The sequence below is a fragment of the Argiope bruennichi genome, chromosome 11 (assembly GCF_947563725.1).
Source record: "Argiope bruennichi chromosome 11, qqArgBrue1.1, whole genome shotgun sequence".
In the NCBI taxonomy this organism is placed as follows: domain Eukaryota; kingdom Metazoa; phylum Arthropoda; class Arachnida; order Araneae; family Araneidae; genus Argiope; species Argiope bruennichi.
Window position 1 is genome coordinate 94,197,697 of NC_079161.1, and position 14,409 is coordinate 94,212,105.

Consider the following 14,409-nt stretch of genomic DNA (forward strand, 5'->3'; position numbering starts at 1 on the left):
AATTTTCAGCTAAGCAAAAATTGAATAAAACTCTCAAAGAGAATGAAGGACCCACCACTTCTGATAAATTCTGTAGTACGTATTCCCCATCCACGATCCTTCGTCATGAAACGTTCCAGCCCAGGACTCCACTCATGCTTAGAAAATCTCTGGTTGGAACATAGATCTTTGCAAGGACAAAGCTGTGGTATGCACTCAACATACATCATTCTAAAAAAAGGTTTACAGATAGATAAATATTAGGATTGAAAAAATATAATCAACAGATATTCTCTAAGGATCATATATATTATACATCGCAATAAGATAACACCAAAAATATTTTTATAAAATATCTTTTACACTATTTCAACAGGAATTTTCATAAATATGATTTTTTTTTTTTAAAATTAATTATAGATAGAAGTTTAAACAGCTACTTAAGTGCAATTCATAATTCAATTCTGCAATATGAAATTTATAATGCAAATATTCAATTATGGATAGAAGTAAAAAAAAATATCTAAATCTCATTTAATTCCAACGAATAACATAATAGTTAATTATGACTTTATAAATTTCAAATTACTTGGATAATGGAGACGATAATACTATTAATTGCTATTAAATATCCCTGAATTAGAAATATGATATATTTTTTCACCACAGAAAAAAAAATCTTTTAATGGGATTTGAAATATCACTTAAATTTGTCATCATTTCTTGCTAGCAACAGCATTAATTATGGTAAAAGATCATTAAGATTCTACAGCCCCCTCCCCACGTATTCTGCAAATGGAACTGTACCTTTGAAAGACAGGAAATTTTTCCAGTATAATAACTATAAATATGAATAAGATCAGAAAAATTCTTCATTTTCCAGCAGTTGTAAATGTGCAAAGTCAATGGTGTTTAAAATGCTTGAGGGTTAAAGGTTCGAGAACCTCTGCTTTAACATAAAATTTAAGAAACTGTTTTATTATAACTTTATGAATATGTAACTTTTCTGTATATCAATGCATAAAAATATTATTGTACTGATTTACAGAACAAAATGTTTTAAACTAAAAGATAAAAAAATTTTCAAATACAATACAATGTTACACAAACTCAATGCAACAAAAAATATTAAGAGTTAAACTAAATGCCAATAAACAATTTTAAAAAATTAAGAAATTAAATTTGGAAATAACTAGGGGAGAACATCCCAGAAAAGAGATTCAGTACCCTTTATCCACTTTGAAATTTTTTCAATAATAATAATAATAATAATTAAAAAAAAAGTTTTGCATGGTACAGAGAACATTAAAAGCCAAGAATGAATTAACCCTTTGTAAGGCAATGGGAAGTATGCTTCCTACTAAATTCATCAATCTTTGGGTAAAGTTATGTAGATTGGCTTAAGTTCTGACAAATTTTTCAATAAGACAGAAACTTAGATGCTACTTTTCCTAGTCTCACACAAAATGGTGTGTCTGGATTTGTTACTAAAGTATTATTTTACACAATAAATTAATTAATAAAATTAAATTTAGGTGATAAGTTAAATTAATAACTTTCCTTAAGCCAGCCTCATTCCTAAAAATCTTTTACTATACTACGACTAAAAAAATGGCCTTTTAAAGGGTTAAAGTAATTTTACAAATTAATATATCAAATATAAACGTGCTTCTAATATCATAAAAGCTTTTAATATCATTAAAAAACTGTGGATAGCAAAGGAAAACACTATACAACATTATTTTAATTTTTCATCAAAAAATTTTTAATCACACACTATAAAAAAATCAAAACAAGATAATGAAATAAATCAGAATATAGTTAATGATAATTTTAACTGCCATCACAGGTGTTGTTATACATTTGTAAGAATACACCCAGTTCAGTAATCCTAAATTTTGTTCTTAATATGGTCAAAGGCAATCAAGCTGTACAAATTTTAACATCTGTCAATATTATTCAGCTTAATAAATAAAAGCTTTATTAAAATTGCAGTTCTCATGAAAATATTACCAATGAAATTACCTCTTCATGAAATTTTTACCAAAGTATTAAGTCACTCAGAAATACCCATGATATTATTCATTTGTACTAAAATTACTTATAGTATTTCACACACACACACACACAAAAAAAAAATAGTCATTAATAACATAACACAGAAAATAATAAACAATCACCTTAAAAATATAAAACATTAATATTTTTGAAAAGTAAACAGCATTTTTTCCTTTTATTAGAGTTATTATTCAGATTAATTTGCAAGGTATAACAATACCTGTTCAAGCATTCCATGCCACAACCCTTCCGTCTGCTATCTCTTGGAGGATTGCACATGCAAGGTTGATGTTGGTCTTCATTCTTGGAATCGGGCTTAATGTCCACATAGACATCTAAAAGTAGAAAAGGTAATCAATAAGTCAGAAGAAAAAATAAGAGTAGTTGAATTAAAAATTTCACTTCAAGTGCATATATTGATTCAATAATGATGTGAATTATATGCGTATTATAGTTTTCTTTTGATCTATGTGTTTGGAAGTTAAAACATGGAAACTCCATCTTAATATGAAATAATTCATGGGCTTTTTAGAAATACAGAATCATCAATTTCTTATTCTTTTATGTTCAAAAGTAAGGGTTGTTAAATGAAGTAATGAAAAGTTATATTAGTAATCTCAATACTCTCTTTCTAAAATTTAGCATTACAGGGCTATATGTGCTCAAAGCTTTATGCCCAATACTCCCAAAAGGTATGAGTTTGAATACATTAAAAGAATTAAAGAGAAATACTTTTATATTTCTAAATGCCATACCAAAAGTCAAGAATTAAAACTTAGTGCCCTTAAATCAATAAGAAATATCAATATTTGTGGAATTGCCATTTAATAACTCAGGGACAAATTTAAAAATTTTCAAAATGAAAATAAATAATTTTTAATAAATAAATCCCATTTAGAATATGTATTAAAATGATTTAATAAAAATGGGCTAAATATCTTGATACATTACAACAGAAAACACATATTTATGGATATTCTGCTAGTCTACAAAAATTGGGCAAAACATTTTTTTTTTCCTTTTTATTTTTTACAGAAAATTTAGTGCATTAAATTATTTTTTTTACTAATTACTTAATAGTTTGCAGATAGTAAATGTTCATCCCTAGGGAAACTATTTTCATATCTACCAAAATCTGACTGTTAGTAGATATAAAGGGCTTCAGAGCCTTTTCACAAGTTTTTTACTAATAGATTTTTCCTCTCTGCCATGCCTATATCCAATTAAAGAATACACATAATTAGGGAAGAAAGAAAGGACAAACTATTTCTAGAATTTTAGACTATACTAGAATTTTCTTAAATAATTTATATAATGCAAGTCTGTAACATCATATCAAACTAAAGCATAAATAATCAAATGAGATAAAAGTTTTTAAAAAGTTTTATAAAACTATTTAAATTTACTAGCAGCATTTATTCATTAAGAAAATAAAATCCTGAAACCAGCTTTGGTATTTTCTACTTACCAGTGAAACACATAAAAGATCCAAGTACTTGTATTTAATAAGGATTAAAATTGTACTATTGTATTCATTTATTCAAAATTAACTGATTAATTCAGATAGACTAATGTGTTGATAGTCTAATCATCTAATCTGTTTCAACTTAATAGGATAATGCACAAATTAATAAATGTGCAATGTTAATATTATTAAAAATTGCTTATTCACAAAATGTTATTTTCAAATTTAGAAATGAATTATGTTATAATTCTTCCATAAATTCACTGGAATTTAAACATGACACTTTAAGATAATTATCAAGAAATGATGCACAAATTGTCTTAGCATGTCCTAGAAACTGAATAGCACGAAATATATCATTCTATAATTATATTAAGTGTGTGCTAAATAAATATACATACTTGTTCTTATTTTCTTGTAATTATTTGCTAATTCATCATTATAGACCAGCTAGAAAAGAAAAAGAAAAAAACACATTTCAGATTTTAACAAATGCAACAATTAAAAAGAATACATTTCTCTCCCCCTAAATGAAAGATATTTAAGTACCTGTTTATTCTTATACAGCCACCATAGGTCAAAAGGTAACTTATACTCGGAACGTTTCTCTCGAAGGTACCTGCCAACATGTATAGGAGGAGGCATCAACCCAAATTCGTGATCTTCAGGAACATATTCTTTTACTTCTCTTGATCTTGACTTTTTGCTGCTACTGCTACTCTTTTTGGCAATAGAGCTGACAGAAATATATAAAATGTTATAAGACATATGACAATTATTATTATTATGATAGCCATATTTAGCCAAGTATATTAATAAACAAATTAGCCTTACTATTATCTTAAGAAAAAAAATCTATTAATAAAATAACTCTCTCCAAAATATAATTTAGTTAAAATATTGAAACATAACTATCAAACTAACGACTAAAAAAATTAAAATCAATTAATTATAGAATCAGCCAATAAATAAATTTAACATTTCAAGTTCTTGATTCTAGTCGATAAGTTGCCTTTCCTATATAAAACTGAGGGCAGTTTTGAAGTGCTATTTATAAACATGAATAAATTCAAAAATTTGCAATTTATATATAACAACATAAAAATATAACCAGCAAATTGTAAAGAATCACAGGATGATTAAACAAAACAGGAACATAGAGAAACTTAAGTTAATAAACCTCTAAAAAATCTAATTTTTGTTTAACAGAGAGATTCAAAGATTTCAAAGTAAAGGAAATTTCTTTTTAAAACAAACTGGAAGCAAAAAAGATATAAGCAATGCTTTGAAATACAATATGCACATAATATACTTTAAACAATAAATTGTCTTCAATATCAAATATACTTTTAAAATAATGATAAAATCAAATAATCCTACAAGAACTTTGTTTACATATTGTCAAGCAATAAAACAAAATTATTCTTTATTAAGACTGGAATTCTTCAGTAAGAATTTTGAAACATTTATTTATATTTGTTAAGCAGTCAATGAAATTCAAATTTTGAATTTATTGATCATATCTATTTACTCTGTATTTCTGAAATAAGCTGCATATTTCAATCGTATCTTGATTAAACAATGATTTGTAACGTAACCAGATTCTATTTAAACTATAATATCATCATACAGGACATTTTATACAATTCAATACATTTTATATGAAAAAAAAACTTCATACAATGCATGTTTAATACATTTTTTGATAAGCTGTAACCTCATACCACCAATAAAACATAAATACACTACTGGTTCATAATGAACTGAAATAAAGTGGAGTGGATAAGACTATTCAGAGAATAGCTGGCTTTTGTGACCAGCTAATTCTCTGTATAATTTTAATTTGAATTCATGTGCTCTTTTCACAATTTGTAACAAAGAAAAAAAATGTAAATTTATGTATCAAATCACGATAGACATAAAAAAAAATCTGTTATTTTAATAAGCCTGTATTTGTTTTGTTGACTGCATATATGAATCATCCTAATGGAGTTGAGACCCATCACATCATAATGCTATTAAAAATATAATTGTCCTGACCATTTATCTTCCAATTTTTATAATGCTACTGTAACTTCATTCTTTTGTTTTTCATGTTTCCTACACAGATAATGATACAAATAAAAATCACAATAATATAAAATAAAGATATTTCTATTTTTATACAAGTTGTTAATTGATGTTTGCGGATAACAGAAATATGCATTTATGCAATTCTGAGATATGTTTTCTTTTAAGGTCGTTATGATTAAGATTTGCAAAATATTAATCATTCATAGGTTTTTCTTGATATATCAATTACACATGCATAATATTTTATTTCAATGAATGTTTGTAATTAATTTTAAACAATTTAAAATAAGTTAACGTTTTGAAAAAGTTAAAAGCAAATTGGATAGAATTTATTTCATAATATGTTAAATGAAATTTTTAAAATTTATTTATTAGGGGTTATGTTTTCGCTTACGTAATATTTTTTGACAACCTAAGACTTTTTTAAAAATTGAATTAGGGGTGTAAAATGTTTCGTGTGTGTTCTAAAGTACGTGTTTTATGACACTTGCTATAAAATTATTTGTAAGACTTACAGTAATTTAAAAAAAAAAAAAAAAAAAAAAATTGAAATCAAAATTAATGCATTTAAAAAAAATTGTGTGCTTCACAATAAAAAAAAATAAGTATAAAATAAATATCATTAGTAGGAGGAAATCCATTGCAAGTTTTATATAGCATGCTAATATCTACATGAAAAAAAAATTATGTAGAAAAATCTACAAATTTTAAAAAAGCCTTAAGAATTAAAATCTTGAATGTTTTTTAAATTTAAATTTTATAAAAACTTTAGAAAGAATTTAAAATTTTTTGTAAAGGATAGTTATAGAGTTCTATTCTACATAAAATATAATTAAAATAAATTTCTAAACATTAACATTAAATATTTGATGACACTGTGTTGTCTTAATGAGAATATAAGAATGTTTTATAATATACTTTTAAATAAGACATGAACTTACGAATCTTGCTTGTAAAATGCAGAGTAAAGGCCAGCTCTCAGAAATTTCTTTTTAGGAAAATGTACTTCTTTGCGTCGAGATTTCCTAGGATCACTGGGGATGGATCTCCTACCAGAAGATGGCTCTGTTACAGGAATTATTTGCTGATACCTAGAAATCATAAATTGACTTAGCATTGTATCAAAATATTAAAAACATATTAAAAACTATTATTACATAGTTTATTATTTGTTAGTAACAAAAAAATCTGTAATTAAACATGCCATGGTATAACACCCAGAAGACAAATATGCCATGGGTACTGATTTTAAGACATGACAGTTAAGATGAAATATTAAGTATATTTCTTTCCTTTACAATCTAAATCCTGCCAATTCAATTCATTTGGGATAAATCTTAAAAAATTGAAATTCAAACTTATAAATTAATGGTTAATTTAAATACGTAATTGAGACCAGTAATAAATGCATTTACAAACAAAATTTTCCAAAAAATTGAAGTCTTCACACAAGAATATGTTACATTTCTGCCAAGTCATATTATTTAAGGTTTCTGGCTCTTCAGTCATTTATCAGAAATGAAAGAAACCGAACCAACTTTGATTTACTGTTGCCATTGTAGGGTTACTGATTTCATGAAATTTGTTTCTGTTCATGATTACAGTGCTTTCCAGTTGCCAAGAAAAGGTACTCTACTGGATAAAATTTAAAGCCACCTTACTGAGATAACAGACAAGCAAAAACCTATCACAGCAACAACAAACTTTCCTCTGTAAGGAATTATCATCATATAAAAAAATGAACTGAAAAATGAACTCTCTAGTTAGTGGGAAAGAAATGAATATTGTTTTCTAGTAAATTATATTTCTACTCATTAATTTGTTAAAATAGTATTGAAAAACTGTTTGTCTTATATGGTATTTAAGTGATTCGTTAAAATGTTCTATTCCCACTATCTCATAAAGGCACAGTACAAGACAATTTTCATTAATGGTCTATTACTGTATACCATTAACACACAATACTTAAAAAAAATCAATGAAAAATTAGAAGATACTACATAAAAACTGCTACTAAAATTTGTTGTAATGTTTAATACAATAGTACCAAAGTATTATAAAAGGCACTTACATAAGATTACAAAGATACAATGGATTTAAAAATGGGAATTTTGTATTTTTAACATTAAATAAACAATTTCACTCTTTCAATACAAAATAAAAAAAAACAGCAAGAATCTTACTAAATAAAGAAAAAAAGTGTTACATCTTACTTTGGTTCTAATTCATCTTCTTCATCAGAAAGCTTTAGCTTTTTAGAATCCAAACATTCGATATCATTGTCATCATTACCACTAGTCAAATCTAGAACTTCTATTTCGCATTTCTGGGCCACATTTTTCCTTTTCCTCCTAGACCTTGAGGATTCAGAATCGACATTTCCTGCTTTTACCACACTTTCAATAGAGTCCATCATAGCATCCTCTGATGTAAGATCAATAACTTCACCATTTGTTGCAGGTGCCACATCAAGAACTTCAACACTTCCATTAACAACAGGCTTAGCTTTTTTCTTTTTAACCCTAACAAACCCAGTTTTATTGAACCTCCTTTTCTTTTTCTGACCATTAACGACGACTTCAGGTGAAGTTACCTCTTTAGCTGGTTTCTGAGCCTGCATTATTGCCTCCTTAACAAGTCGCTTGCGTTTTTGCCTGTATGCAACAACTGCATCTGTTACTTTTCTCTTAGGAGCTGGTTTTGTCAGTGTTTTGTTTTTCACTAATGATGCAAGGGGCACATCTTCAGCATCGTCGTCAACCTTCTTAGAGGCATCATCCTTTGGTAAATTGTCATCTTCGAAGATAGGAACAAAATTTTTCACACAATTGTCTATAGTTTCATTATACGAGTCATAAGTTTTGTTAAGTAGATCAATGGCTATATTTGATTTGTTTTGCGATTTATTTTTTGATTTTGTACTTGATACTACTGGAGGTTTTTCACTTGGTGCTAAACCACCCATCATATGCTTACGGATACATTCTTCGATTGTCTCATCAAATGAATTAGCTATTCTCTTTACAAGAGACTGTTTTTGCACAGGAGCCTCATGATTGGCAGGTTTTGGAGCTTGAACTTGATTTGATTGAACATGACATCGACGTTTCTTGAGTGGAAGACAGTTTTCATTTACAGAAGTTTTGGACTTCTGATTTGGCAATGCTTTGGAGGTGGCTTTTGCTTTGCACAATCTCTTTGGCTTTTTCTTAACAACAGGTGCTTTGGCTTTCGGCCCTTTGTTTTTTATAGCCTGCATGAAGCGAGACACTTTGTCATTTTTCCCTTTGATATACTGACGAAGTTGAAAAATAGAAGGCAGTAATAAGTCATTCATAGATTCTTTTGATTTGGCATGTTTCTTGGTAATATAGCAAGACCTCAGAAGTTTCGCCAATTCATCTAAATCAGCAATGAAATTTGGATCATCGGCATATTTAGCTTTCAAGTACTTTTTCTTCTTAAGAGGTTTTATTTCCATAGAAGAATGTCTGTCCAAACCACTGGATCCACAAGCATCGGAGTAAGCATCTGCAGCTTCTTCATTATGTGAAAGAGATGACAAAGCATCATCTCTTTCTGATTCTCGCTGAGGAAGCTCCATCTCACCAGAAGTATCAAGAGAAACTAAGCCTTTTTTGGTGTCTTCTGCAAGAACTTTAACAGACGATGACTTGCCTTCTTTTGTTACCTTGCTCTTTTGCTTGCTAGAAGACATTTTATCAGCCTTTCTGATTCCAAAGTTCTCTTTCTCTTCCTCGATTTTAGTCTTTTTTACTTCCTTTTTACTGGACTTTGGAAGAAAATGAGTGTTGTCTATTAAGTTTTCACGAACAGATTCTTTGGTCTCAATATAAGATAATTTTTCACTATTTGGAGATGTTTTCAATGACTTATCAGTCGGGCTGTATTGCTTCACTTTATTTGAATGAGAAAAGTCTTCTTTTATTTTTTTGCTTTTACTTTTACAATGTGAATCGTCTTTTGGTGACTTTTTACTAGGAGATTTGGATACTTTGCAGCATTTACCGGCAGATTCTAAAGAAGGAACATTATTAGCTGATACTTTTTTCAATAAAGAATCACCAGCAGTTTTGAGGTTCGATTTTTTATTTGATTCTCCCCTCTTCTCTTTATCGGGTGAAGTTACTTCAGAAGAAATTAACTTACTTGATGCTGAATTCTTCTCCAGACACTTGTTTGGAGATTCATTGAGAGAGAATTCTTTCTTATTCAAGCTTATGGACTTTTTCTTACTTTTCTTTGTTGTTATGGGTAAGCTTTCACCATTCTTATAGTCTGTTGGCAATACCAAAGTATCAGATTCTGTTACTGTTTTCAATTTTGAAGGACGAGATTTTCGTTTTTTAGATACATCTGCAACATTAGTAACAGGCGATGACGTTTCTACAACACTGTTTACAGTTGTCAAAAGTGTAGAGCCTGATTGCTGTTCTTCATTGGGTACCTCACTTGTTTCTTTATTGGTCTTTTTGGGTTTTGACTGCTTACAAACTGATTGATTTTGTTTAGAAACCAGAGTCTTCGACTTCACGGTTGGTGAAGCGTCCGATATTAATTCTGTAGAATTCAGTATTTTATTGGCAACTTCACATGCTGAATTTCGTTTTTTGGTTTTTCGCTTCGGTGGGGTTTTAAGAACTGCTTCCGATGAAATTAATTCACTTTTATTACACGGAGAAATAGAACTATCTAATTTTTTTATTGCTTCAGTAGAAGATGAGCGCATTTCCTTACCTTTGTGCGCACTTGAATTAGCAACTTCTTCAATAATTGCATCAACATTCATATAACTAGAATCCTTCTTGCCTTTACTCCTGACTGGCCTGCCTTTCTTTGTAGACACTTCAGAAGTGTCAAGTTCTGATAAGTCATCCACTTTCAAATTTGGTATATGTGCATTTATCATTTCTACATTATTTAGATTTTGTGCTTTTGAAACTTTATTTTTCTGCTTCTTTTCACTATGTGTACTTATTACTTTATCAGTTTCGGCATCCTTAATTTTGTCCGACTCAACTGAGATTGTTTCTTCTACTTGATCATTAGCTAATACAGGTGTCACAGTCTCTATTGAAGAATTAATTTCAATCTCTTGTGTTTTAGTTTTATTACCAAGGTTTTGCTCTTTACTCGGAGACTTTTTCTTACTCTTCCTACCTCTTCTCTTAGGGGGTGTTCTTTCCTTTTCTTCAATAAAACTACTCATATCTGTTTCATCTATATCATTAGTTAGAAAAGAATCATCTTTAGAGGAATGATTATCAATTCTGGCATTATCAGATGAACCAGGAAGAGATGTTTTCTCTTTGAGTAAATGACTAGATTGAGAAGATAGATCATCATATACTACTGTATGGTCGGAATTGATGTCATTTTTTCCTGTTTCTTCTTTCAATATTTTTGATGAGTCCTCAGCATTTAAAACTTTGTTTTTATCAGTTCCATCATTGAACATCATATCTATGTCCTTAACTTCCTTTATTTTTTCAACCTTAGCTTCATTGGACTTGGATTCAAGAGTAGAATTCTGTTTTGCCTTTTTGCTGCTTTTCTTTTTTGAAGATTTTGGAGTACTGTTTCTCTTTGAGCTTCTTTGAGCTTTTTGAGATGAGGTTTTTGGTGAAAGGTTTGGAGATTTAGAACGGTTCATATCTACAGGTGGTTCTGGTTGTTTAATGAGTGTTTCCTCATCATTCACAGTATCTGGTACATCCTTATCATCTGTCACAATCACAGGTATTTCAAGAAGTTCTTCATAATCCTGGATATTTTCACTTATACTGTAGTTTTTTGAGGCAATATTCTTTGCAACTTCTGAAGCACTCTTCTTACTCACAGTCTTTCCACAGCTAATCTCTTCAAAGACAGAAGAAACACAATCAGATTCAGCCATGACACTTTGATGTGCTTGCTTCTTCACTGCAGTAACTGCTGGAGAAGTAGGTATAATGGTATTTTCCTCAATATTGGTTTCTTCATTTAATGATTTACTGGCTTCTATTTTAATATTGGCTTCTTCATTTAATGACCTACAATTTTTAACTTTTGTTTTACGTCTTCCTCTTTTTCCAGACTTCCTTTTACTTTCTTTCACTTTCTCTCTTGGCTCACTGACAACAGGCTCAATGTTATCATCGGTTTGAAATTTTTCATTCTCATTTTCAGTAAATAAATCATATTTGTAATTTTGGCCACTTTTCTCGAGATCTTTATAAACCTCCTCAGGAATTTTATCTGGTACTTCTGATTCATTATTATTGCACTGAGTACTAGGAGAATGAGCAATGGGTACTTCAGAGACTTTTTCAGGTACAGGTAATAACTCAGAATCTGATTCTGTGTCTCTTGGTTTTAAGGCTTCGGGAGAATTTATATGAATATCAGAAGTGGTTTTATCTGCCTCATTTTCCTCACAGTTTTTAACAGAGGAGATACTATTTGAATCATATAATTCAGAATTAAGCTGCTGTATGGCATGGGCATTAGTAAGATATGAAGAATCTTCGTCAGAATTTTTTGTACTACCAGAATCCGAAAGTACAATTTGTTTCTCGTCTTTTGCAACGTACTGGTCATTGCAACAGACAACATCTTTGGCAGAATCTATAGTTTTATTAAGCTTTTGATCCTCCTGCATGCATGTTCTATCATCCAGAAGCATATCAATATTGTCTTCGTTTGAGAGTTTATCACAGAAGCTATCACTTGTGGTGTCACATGTCAGAGCTGTGACAGGAATGCTATTCACATCCACATCACTCAGTTCATCAGATTCCACACCTTGAAACTGAGAACTGATGGAATCTTGAACACTTTGAACAAGAAGCTGCAATTCATTGTCAGCTTTGGAATTGGTGTCGGTGTTGCGCCTCACAAATCTGTTTCGGCGACGTCTGGTTTCAGATGATGGTAATATGGATGGTGTAGGATTCAAGGGGAAAACAGCAGATTCTGTTTTTTGTCCAACTATTGGTTGCTCGGTAAACATCATATGCAATGAACTCTGTGAAAAAGAATCACAACTGGAAATTTTGTCATCATTAGAAAACTCAGAAACGCTTGCATTTAATGACAAAGGGTTCATTTTATGGTTGCTTCCCATGTTAACAGTGTTAGTCATTGCATCAGCTATCAATTCCTTTGTGCTATTAAATTCCATTCTTTTATAATCTGACAGCATAGACTCCACTTTGGTGCCAATGGAAGTTTTAAACTTTCTTTGCACATCTTCTTGCACCAAAAGAGGAGCAGGATGGTCATCTGAACTTTTTCGTTTTTCTGTGTGGGGTTGGGAATCATTACTTGTCCATAATGGTTCAGGCGGTGTCAAAACTGGAGGTGAAGGGGTGGGGGGCACATGTTTAGTATGAGTTTCATGTAACCGAGATGTTTCTGACACATCAGTCCTATTAAAATAATCAGATGGCATGATACTGGCCGAAGTTTGATTATCAGTTGAGAGATTTTGTGAAGTTGGTGGCGGCAATTCACACTCTATCCTAAGAGGAGAATCGCCTGATGACTGAATACCACTATCTGGTGACACATTAGACAAAGAGCTGGGTAATGCATCCAAGTCCAGACTTGTGCTAGGCACAATATGTTGTGATGGCACTTGATCCATGCACAAAAAATTAAAGTTACATTCTACATTGTTTTGATTTTTACAATTTTCATTATTTACAACAACTAAATGCTTCTCATCATGTAGTCCAACTTTGCTTGGGATATTGATGTTGCACTCCACTTCTGCGTTAGTAACACTCAAAACTTGCATGTGTAAGTCCGAGCTACTCTCATTTTTAAACACACTGTCCTCAATGATAGCGCAATGTTCTTCCTCCACCTTTCTCCACATGCTGAAACATTCCTGGAGGCTGTTATTTTTATCAGCCTCTATGGATGCAGTTTCATCAGAGGATGAGATGGTAAAATAGTCAATTTCTCCAACCTGCAACTTTTTATTGCGGGCACAGTCACCAATTACTCTTTTGCTCATGCTCGATTTCTCCGATGGCAGGCCTGAATTAGAAAAAGAGTCTCTGGACGACTCAGAGCATTCACGAGATGTCTTACAATTTAATTGGCACTTGGTGGACGCCTTCCTCAATTTAGTACTCTTCCTCCTTCGGCAATGGCCATATTTGGAAATGCTGCAGCAGCTCTCACTTTCAGAAGAACTGCAGCTGGAGCTACTGCTGCTGCTTGAGCTGCCCGATGAACTGCTGGAGCCACTGGAACTACTTCCACTACTACTGCAGCTCGTACTACTCCCGCTGCTACTACCACTACTGCTGCTACCAGAGGAGCCAGTAGAACTGCTGCTTGAACTGGAAGAACTAGAACTACCACTTGTACTGCAGCGACGAGATGCCCTGGGACCTTTACAAGCAGAGTACTGTCCACCACAAGAAACTCTAGGATCTTTAGTCTGGAGGCATCGTTTCTGGAATAAAAACAAATGAAACATTCAAAATTTATTTGGTCTATATATGGATGCTTTTTTTTAATTAGAAAACACATCTCCATAAAAATACATAACAAATTATACAATTAACATGCAGAATTAGGAATCCCTCACTAGAAATTTAACTATGTTACAAATACTAAATATATGATACAAAATAGCAAAATTATAGGATACCTTAATTGTAGGATACCTGTAGAAAACTGACTGGTTACGAGATTATTTTTAAACTTTGTTGTATGTTTTCTTGTATCTGGCAACTTCTTTTTTTTATGAGCACTTGTTTTCAATGTTTATGTTTTGATGTAATGTTTTATGTGCGTCGTAGTTTTAGATGTTCGTG

The 14,409-nt window shown here is 30.7% G+C and overlaps 1 protein-coding gene across 2 annotated transcripts in view; it reads right to left on the bottom strand.

The window, feature by feature from the left end:
* The window catches only part of LOC129957081 (histone-lysine N-methyltransferase ash1-like), a 64,304-nt gene that overhangs the window by 39,664 nt on the left and 10,231 nt on the right, over positions 1–14,409 (bottom strand). For both annotated transcript variants that reach the window (XM_056069219.1, XM_056069220.1), the window contains exons 3-8: positions 7,789–14,045; positions 6,517–6,666; positions 4,052–4,238; positions 3,904–3,952; positions 2,258–2,372; positions 56–210 (exon numbers count right to left, since the gene is read on the bottom strand). In XM_056069219.1, coding sequence (XP_055925194.1) covers positions 56–210; positions 2,258–2,372; positions 3,904–3,952; positions 4,052–4,238; positions 6,517–6,666; positions 7,789–14,045 — 6,913 coding nt within the window. The remainder of the gene's footprint in view (positions 1–55; positions 211–2,257; positions 2,373–3,903; positions 3,953–4,051; positions 4,239–6,516; positions 6,667–7,788; positions 14,046–14,409) is intronic.